General features: G+C 35.8%; 2 protein-coding genes across 3 annotated transcripts; one reads left to right on the top strand and one right to left on the bottom strand.

Annotated features, from left to right (window-relative positions):
* Positions 1-6: 6 nt before the first annotated feature.
* LOC112487947 (large proline-rich protein BAG6-like) lies at positions 7-2,380 on the top strand. Its single transcript, XM_025061691.1, has 4 exons — positions 7-13; positions 148-255; positions 356-502; positions 1,838-2,380. Exons 2-4 carry the CDS (start codon positions 175-177, stop codon positions 1,934-1,936), a joined length of 327 nt encoding a protein of 108 aa, XP_024917459.1. The 5' UTR covers positions 7-13; positions 148-174; the 3' UTR covers positions 1,937-2,380.
* A 1,022-nt stretch (positions 2,381-3,402) lies between these two features.
* Positions 3,403-8,359, bottom strand: gpatch4 (G patch domain containing 4). Of its 2 annotated transcripts, XM_008324026.3 has the most exons (8): positions 8,179-8,359; positions 7,911-8,016; positions 7,250-7,323; positions 6,685-6,777; positions 6,438-6,551; positions 5,047-5,159; positions 4,155-4,205; positions 3,403-4,047 (listed from the first exon to the last, which is right to left on the bottom strand). In XM_008324026.3, exons 2-8 carry the CDS (start codon positions 7,984-7,986, stop codon positions 3,546-3,548), a joined length of 1,023 nt encoding a protein of 340 aa, XP_008322248.1. In that variant the 5' UTR covers positions 7,987-8,016; positions 8,179-8,359; the 3' UTR covers positions 3,403-3,545. The 2 variants fall into 2 exon arrangements, with proteins under 2 accessions (XP_008322248.1, XP_008322247.1); XM_008324025.3 differs by having other exon boundaries at positions 7,911-8,358.
* Positions 8,360-8,992: the final 633 nt, after the last annotated feature.

Here is an 8,992-nt window from a genome sequence, read left to right as displayed (position 1 = left end):
AGCCGTTCCCCCTGTAAGATCCCCCAAACAATACTGTTTTCTGCTTCTTTTTTTTTTTTTTTTTTTTTCATTCTGCTCTATTATAGTAAACACACCTACTTCAAAAGATGATCTCAGTTTTAAGTCTGTTTACTACTTGGGGTATAGGAGTGGGTGCCCATCATCAGGTGTGACATGATGACCCAGAGGAAGATGAAGGCTCAGCCCCCACTCTCCGACGCCTATTTGCAAGGAATGCCAGCAAAACGCAGAAAGGTAATGTAGGGTGTGTGTTGTGAGGTGGCAATTTTTTTTTTTTTTTTCATATGACACATAAAATAAAATAACACATTTAAGTTCGGCATCACATTTTCAGACGGGACAAGGGAGTGCAGGCCTCCTCTCCCTGACTGATGCAGTGAACCAAGCAGTCAGAACAACCGGGGTAAGGCCCATCACCTCTGCTGAGGGACTGCAGGACGATCTGGAGACCAATGACACAAAGGAAGCGTACTCGGAACAGGTAACTGAGCTCGCGCCCACACGGACGGAGGTGTTGTAATTGTTTGCCCCTTTTTTGTCGAGTGTGATTTGAGTTTTACTTTTCATATTGATAATTTTATCGTTTGAATTTGTCCTAATATAAACAGAAATAACACGTACATCTGGTGTTCGTTATTGTTACGGATGGGGAAAAAAAAGTATTCATATTTAGGAATATTAGAAATATAATATTAGGAATCTTTGTTGTTAAAATGTTAACTCTGATTATATAATCTGATCTGACAAATGAAGTATTGTGATAACGTGTTATGTATGTGAGGTGAAAAAAAGTACTAAAAAATGTAATTGAGTAAAAGTATCTTTAGCTAAATTCTACTCATGTAAATGTTTCCCTCTTAAAATCTACTCAAGTAAAAGTTAAAAAAAAAAAACTTTATTTATTGAATTTACTTCAAGTATAGGTACTTGGTAAGTTTAAATGACTTGATGCAAAAAAAACAAAAAACAATGAGTCATACATCCACTCTGCAACTAGTTGTTTTTAATGAACAGTTCAAATACAGGTGGCAGACGTTGAGAATTCTATGATCCATTTAAATGCCCTTAAACACAGTACACCGTGTACTGTGTTGTCTTTAACCCTTGTGCGGTCCTTCGCATTTTTGTACACACCGTTTGTCCTTGCAGTGATTTTCATCATTGTCCCAGAATATGAGTATTGATGAATATGAGGAAAAGCTGGCACAAGTCATGCAGTACAGGAACATGCACACAGACACACACATACATATAGATACATATACATATATACACACATATACACACATATATATATATACACACACACATAAATATATATATATATACATATATATATACATATATATACACATATATAAATATATACATATATATATATATACACACATATATATATATATAAAAATATATATATATATATATAAATATATATATATATATATAAAAATATATATATATATATATAAATATATATATATATACATATATACACACACACACACATATATATATATATATACATATATATATATATACATATATATATACATATATATATACATATATATACACATATATAAATATATACATATATATATACATATATATATACATATATATATATATATATATTTTTATATATATATATATGTGTATATGTATAGGGCATTCCATGAACAATTTATTGTTGTAATAATAATAATTATAGGAGGATAAAAGTTTGCTGGATCGCCACATTTTTTAATATCAGTTTGAGTATTTTGATGAAATATTTGTCTACATCCCTAATATATATTTTTTTTCTTTTTTTCAGGTCAAAGCTGACATCAAGAAAAGGGTCAGAGAAGACCCAGACTTTGACTCCCAGCAGTTTCCCAATGCGCACAGAGCTTTCTCATCAGACTTCCAATAAAGCTGTCAAGAGATCTCTGGCCGTTTTATCTGTGTTTTTGCTTGGATTATTATTGAATAGCACCTGATACCATGTCAAACTGTTAGACACGCTATAATACTATTTTACCGAATAACATGTGGCTGCTTCTTCAGTGCCTATTTATTATTATTAGTTAATTTATGATGAAAGGCAACAGTCAGGTTGTTTGTACAACAATAAAGGAAACCCTGGGATACAGGGAGGTAAACGCAGATCCACTGAAGAGAGCAGGCAAAAAAATAAATAAATAAATAAATGTATGAGTTTCTTTAAAAAGTGTTCAATTAAACTGAAGTTGGACTGTATTTGCTGATTGTATTTAGACTTCATGCTTGTGTACTTATGCAACATCCTGTCAAAATCTTGCAAAAGTATACCTGTGATTAATGCTGTACAGTAAGACAAATAAAAACCTCAACACAATAGAATGTTTATTACATGACTATATGTGTATATGTTTGTATATGTGTATATGTATGTATATACAATGTGTATATATATACTGTATATGTGTATGTACATATAAATATATATGTATATAAATTATACAATTAAGTAAATATATAAGCAATATAAATAAATGCTAAATATAAGATTAATGTTAAATACTTTTCTGGTTTTCTTTTTGTTTTGTTTTTTAAGTCCAGTTTTCTCCCCCAGAAGAGTTTTTGTGAGGCGAAATTACCAGCCAAAGGATGAAAAAAATGCAATTTATAGTCCAGAAAATAACGGTACTTCATTCAAAAATAATCCAGTCATATCCCTCTACTTTTTTCATTAAAATATAATCTGACAAAAAAAAAAAAAAAACAGGTCGTTCAGGACTCTAATACTAAGAGAATAAAGTTTAATAGAGTAGTTTCATTTCAAAAGTTTAATGATCCTTCAGCGATGGCACGGTATTACCGGCTGATACCGGCCGACCGGTGCTCGGTACAAAAAAGGTTGTACCTATAAGAAAATCAAGAGGTCAAATGTCACTAAGCATACTTCTTATGTGCCAATAATTGCTTAAATTTCCATTCCTGTTGTTAAGCCATTTAGTTTATGAAACACGAGTTGTCGGTTTGCGTAAGGAAAAAAAAAGATTTTACCATTTCAATCAAACTGTGCCTTATTTACAGAATGTTCGCTGCTCAAACAGGACAAATTTGGAATTTTTTGAATAAATAAAAGCATATTAATACATGCTTAAAATGTGCTACTTGCATCAATAGCGTGTACCCTAATGCATTATCAAAATTATCACTATCTGAGTCAACTATTTTTTTATTTTATTTATAATAGCGTGTACCCTAATGCATTATCAATACGATCAATATCCGTGTCAACTATTTTTTTTATTTCATTTACAAGGCCAAGCTCTTGAAAGTCAGTGAATCAACATTTTTTTAATAAGTATATTAAAAATATATACACCCATAGCTCAAAGAAAAAACTGAAAGTCAGTGAATCAACATTTTTTTATAAGTATACTAAATATATACACCCAAAGAAAAATTATATTTTGGTTGCTTAAGCATACAATATTCATAGATTTGTGATGACCACATGATATCATCATATTTTTCTGGAACAGTCCCTAGAATTATGTGGTGAGATTCTGCTCTTCCTCATCACACAGTCTGTTCTTCTTCTTCTTCTTTTTCTTTTTCTTTTTATTGTCACCATGCAGGTCGACGCTCTCCTCTGGACCTTCTTTTTTTGCGGCAGGTGAAAGCTTTTCTTCTTCTCCTTCTTCTTCGTGTTGCTCTGTCCTGTTCTTGCTCTTCCGTTTCCTTTTTCTTTCGTGACAAACAACTGTTTTACCACCGTCCACCGGGACCTCATCCTGAGACGATTTGTCATCGGTATCCACAGGTTTGGATTTCCTCCTGGGTTTGACATCTGGTTTCGGAATTTTCGGAGCGTTTCCAGCCATCTCTTCAGGCAAGTCAGAGAGTGATGAAACTCGTGTCGGACCTTGTTTATCACAAACCAATGAGCTGCTTGAGTGTTTGGCCCGGTTGCCATATTTAGCCATAAACTCCGCCTCCTGCTGCTCCAGCCTAGCTAACTTGGCACTCATGTTAAAACCATGTCTGGCCCCTCTAAAAAAACAAAAGAGAAACAAAAAATTAGATAATATCTGTTTTTATCATTTTACTGGGGGAAAAAAAAGCAGCCGAAAAAAAAAAAGTCAATGATATCAACTTACTTGTGAGCTGTGCGTCCTCCGCAGACTTTTATCAAATCAGCATCAGAAAGCCTGTGTGTAAAGAAAGCTCTTTTTAAAAACAACCAAAGGAGGGGGGTTTTTTTCCCCAGCTATCCAATTTCTGAAATCTGATTTCGATTACAATTTTGGCTTCCCACGATCCTGAAAACAAATTGAATTGCGTGATGTCGATGCAGCAGTATGCCCTACAGTGGTGTGCTGCGTCAAACACAAACAGCAGTTTCACTTTCAGCACATTTCGTGAGAAAAGAGAGAAGAAGCGAATTCTCAAATCAATGAATAATCCTTTGGAATAATCGTGATATCAGTAAGAATAAAAATAATCGTGATTATGATTTTTGCCATAATCGAGCAGCGCTAAACAACTCATAATAATAATAATATGGTTTTTGAACCAAGAAGCAAAGGGGGGACCGAGTCGTTGCTTTGCAAGTCACAAGTAGGTCTCAAGTCTTTGCACTCAAGTCCGAGTCAAGTCTCAAGTCAGAGCAGGCAAAGTCCGAGTCGAGTCTCAAGTCAAGACTGAAAAGTGTCAAGTCAAGTCCCAAGTCCTGCCGTTTCTGTCCTTTTAAATAAAATAATAATATATTTACACGGATCACTTTGGGTTTTGGAGAAAGTATCAAGTCTTGTCGAGTCAAAGGGCTCGAGTCCAAGTCAAGTCACGAGTCATTGATGTTAAAATCCAAGTCGAGTTGCAAGTCTCTTTACATTTGGTCAAGTGGAGTCTAAAGTCATCAAATTGATGACTCGAGTCTGACTCGAGTCCAAGTCATGCGACTCGAGTCCACACCTCTGCCAAGACATCACCAACAATCAAGCTTCTACTGAGAACTTTTTTTAGGTGTGCATACATCCAGTGTAAACTTACTTGGTGGTGCTGGAGAGGTCCAGTTTATTGTCATCCTCATCTGAGCTACTGTCGTCATCTGAAAGGGATGATTTTGGCTCCGGCTGTTCTTGACCAGACAGCAGTGTGGCCGACTGAGAAAGAATACACACACATATACCCACAGGCAGATTTTAGTGCCACGCTGGTACTCTATATACGGTACCGTAGTTTCTGGACTATTGAGCGCACCTGAATATAAGCCATACCCACTAAATAAAAAAAATAATTTAATTGTACATATATAGTATAGGCCGCACTTGTCTATAAGCCTCAAGTGTCCACGTTGTAACGTGATATTTACGCAGAATTTTTTTTTTTTTTTTTTCGACCAGTGCCTGTAACCTGGACTTTGTGCTTGTCCGCAGCAGAGGTACATAGAAACAAGGAATTTTCTGGAAGTCTTTATTATCAGCCGCGCCGAGCACAACAGAACATAAACAGCTCCTGTATAATTAACTCACGCTTTAACATGCCCAAACTGCTCTCAACTTTCGTTACAGTCCTCTCTCGTGCAAAGTTGAAATCTTGTGGAAAAAAGGTCAACAGAAACAGGGAAGTTTCTGGAAATCTTTATCATCAGCCGCATCGAGCACAACTGAACATAAACAGCGTTTTAACAGCTCCTGTATAACCAACTCATACAACATGACAGAGCCCAAACTGCTCTCAAATTTCATTACCGTCCTCTCTCGTGAAGAGTTGAAATTGTGTGAAAAAAAAAAAAACTGGCGTATATTCCGGAAATTATGGTGACTCTATAAATAAGAAATTCAAGGATGTAGGACAGAGCAGTGTGACTAGGTTTGCCTTTAAAAAAAAAGTTGAAATTGTGTGAAAAAAAAAAAAACTGGCGTATATTCCGGAAATTATGGTGACTCTATAAATAAGAAATTCAAGGATGTAGGACAGAGCAGCATGACTAGGTTTGCCTTTTACTATTTTTTTTTCCACTTAGGATTCTTTTAAAATGCAATGAACTGGCAGGCAGTGTTATATACAGTAGGTGGCGTAGCTCTGCTGGGAGTTAGCTGAAGTGCCTTTTGTGTGCAAGCTCAAACAGGGAAAATTGTATATTTTGAAAAATGTATTTATTCGAAAAGTTGTTGAACTAAAGAGTGAGAACAGTTTGGGGGAAATGTTTCATAATTCTTAATGAGAATAAATACATTTTAAATTTATTTGTGGACACTATCAATAAAAAAAAAAAAATGGAACTCAGAATCAGAATCAGCCAAAAAATAAATTGCAATCAGTGCACCTCTAGTTTGAACACTTCTCCATTAGATTTTGCACAAGCAGTTACCATTACTGTATGAGTCTAACACAGAGAGCCAAATCAACCAAATAATAACCAACCAAATAACTCTTACCTTGACGAAACATCCGTAAAGTTTGGCTTTTGCGTCTGCGGTTTTCCGTGTTTTTTTATTGGAAATCACATTGTCTCCATCGTCCTGCGCCGTCTTCTTGAACTTAATACCGTTCTAGAAAAATGACAAAATATTGCTTTTTTTTTTTTTTTTTTTTTTTAGACAAATATGACTTCAAAACAGATGTTACCCTTAAAGTAATTGATTGGACAACAGGTGACTCTGCTGGGAGTAATGTAAGACATACTTGATCAGACTCCACCTGCAGACTGGAGGAGGCCTTGTTGAACACATGATCCCACCAGTGGTAGGTAAACTGCTCTCCTTCCTTGTGGCCAACCTGGAGATAGACAACAACAAGTCAGACTAGTCAGACTTCAAACAGAACCATTTAACTATGTTCATTATTATATTATTATTATCAATGTACCCAGGTCCCCAGCCTTTTTTGTACCAAGGACCGGTTGGCTGGTACCAACCGAGCCAAATGTTGAAGCATCATTAACTTTTCATAATAAAATATCTTTTAGACTTCCAAGTCTGAACGACAAATTATTTTTTGAAATATTACCAGATTATCCTTAAATGAAGAAAGTAAACGCACATGACTGGATTCTCTTTGAATGAAGTAAATTAAGTAAAAAGTGCCCCACTGTGGTCGAGTACCAAATGACCTATGGTCCAGTACCAGTTTGTGGACCGGAGGTTGGAGACCCCTGCCCTAAAGTATTGTCTAAACATGAAGAAGTGACCAGTGGCCCATATTTGACCTTTAACATTTAAATATCCTCATGCCATCTAAGCCCACTCACCCCTCCTTTGTCGCACTTTACTTTGACCTTGATAGCTTCTGATATTCCATTCTCAGATCTGCCCAGACCTTTACCTGAAGAGAGGAAAAAAAGTTTCACATATCATTTCATATTAGGACTTCTGAACTAGCCTCGCACTAAATTCCTGGGGGCGCACATCAATGAGGACCTCTCCTGGACCACCAACACTGCATCACTGGCAAAGGAAGCCCAGCAGTGCCTCTACTTTCAAACGGGCAAGTGCTTCACCACCTGTCATGACCACATTCTACAGAGGAACAACTTCAATCCTTTCCAGCTTTAAATTTGCACTTTATTATATACTATGTGGTATAGTTTTGTTGTGCTGTACTGGCATATTACAGCCTACCTTTTTGCACTTCCTGTGATCGTACTTTTGGTGTAAGGTTCACACTGACAACCATATTACAGTTTCATTTTTATATAGAATAAACTAGTAATTATTGTTTGGGCCTTCATGCTTTGAACTCAACTAACTTTGCAAGTGATGCAGTGTAGCACGTTTTTTAAAAAAAATATTATTATTGTGTTTAAAGATTTAAACGAATGAAATGGTTTTAATTTAGAGTGAATACCGTATGTTTACAAAAAATAGTTTAGTTAAATTGATGCATTGTTAGAAAATAGCCATTAGTCTTACCATGTTCCCATCCATGACGCAGAAGCTGCTGCTCTGCAAAGTTCGTGGCACGACTTTTCTTCTGAGCCTCTGCCATCGTAACAGCTGTATTATCTGATAATGTTAGCTTGGTGGAAAATGACAGTGGCCGAGGGAAGAAAATTTGCAGAAGAGTCCAATAAATATTTTAGCATAGCAGCAACGTGTTGGGTTTAAATCGTGTCGCAAATTTTAAAAGAAAAGTATACTATACTATATTTTCATTACGAACACCAAAGAAACACGCTACCTCGTATTATCCCGTTGCATTAAAACGTCTTCCCTTTAAGACGTAGTCATATCTTAAACTCGACGATAGTCTGTATCCACGTGCCTTCACCGGTTTCTTCGGCTGCCGTTTCTTCTTCTGAATGCTTTAACGGCAGCTGGCCACCCTGTACGTCTCACTGCTGCCCTCTATTGGGATAACTTTCGTTAGAATGTTTGTTTTTGTCGATTAGGTTCTGTTGATCTTAGGAACTTCCGCCTTCCGCCTCTCAGTGCACACACACCGCCAGAACACAATTACTGGATAAAGTAATTCGATAAATAAAAATAAATAAATAAAAAAACACGAGGAAACAAAATAACGAGTAAAAAAAGTGAAACTAACTTTCGTGTTCAGTATTGTGTAAATATTCTGAATGCCCTGGCAGCTCCCACAATAGAAATAAGGTTCTTTGAAGAAGACAACAGTGCAATATAGTACTAAACGAATTAAAGGTTTGGTATTCGTTCTTTTTTTTTATTATTTTTAAGACACAGCACACGCCCCAACCTATGCTTTTTTCTTAATTGACTCCATTTGTTATTTTAACTGATTCTTTGTTTGTTTTTGAGTTCTTGGACCCAGCGCTTCTTCCAGCAGATGGCGCCCCAGACAACCGAATAGGTGGCTACGCGATGGGTTTGTCTTGTTGTAACACACTTGCAGAAAGTTCTAGTGTAGAGACACTGAAATCTTTTCTTAGATAGATAGATAGATAGATAGATAGATAGATAGATAGATAGATAGATAGATAGATAGATAGATAGATAGATAGATAGATAGATAGATAGATAGG

Source organism: Cynoglossus semilaevis, chromosome 13 (assembly GCF_000523025.1).
Source record: "Cynoglossus semilaevis isolate Cse_v1.0 chromosome 13, Cse_v1.0, whole genome shotgun sequence".
Classification (NCBI taxonomy): Eukaryota; Metazoa; Chordata; class Actinopteri; order Pleuronectiformes; family Cynoglossidae; genus Cynoglossus; species Cynoglossus semilaevis.
The sequence above is the reverse complement of the archived record's forward strand: the minus strand, read 5'-3'. Positions and strand labels throughout refer to the sequence as shown.

What these genes read in the sequence shown, in the direction of transcription:
- LOC112487947 (XM_025061691.1), top strand. Translation starts at nt 175, where the DNA reads ATGATGACCCAGAGGAAGATGAAGGCTCAGCCCCCACTCTCCGACGCC. An exon ending in TGCCAGCAAAACGCAGAAAG is followed by an intron (nt 256 to 355) that starts GTAATGTAGGGT and finishes TCACATTTTCAG; the next exon opens with ACGGGACAAGGGAGTGCAGG. An exon ending in AGGAAGCGTACTCGGAACAG is followed by an intron (nt 503 to 1,837) that starts GTAACTGAGCTC and finishes TCTTTTTTTCAG; the next exon opens with GTCAAAGCTGACATCAAGAA.
- gpatch4 (XM_008324026.3), bottom strand. Translation starts at nt 7,986, where the DNA reads ATGGCAGAGGCTCAGAAGAAAAGTCGTGCCACGAACTTTGCAGAGCAG. An exon ending in GACCTCTCCAGCACCACCAA is followed by an intron (nt 4,206 to 5,046) that starts GTAAGTTTACAC and finishes CTTTACACACAG; the next exon opens with GCTTTCTGATGCTGATTTGA. An exon ending in GGAGGACGCACAGCTCACAA is followed by an intron (nt 4,048 to 4,154) that starts GTAAGTTGATAT and finishes TTGTTTTTTTAG; the next exon opens with AGGGGCCAGACATGGTTTTA.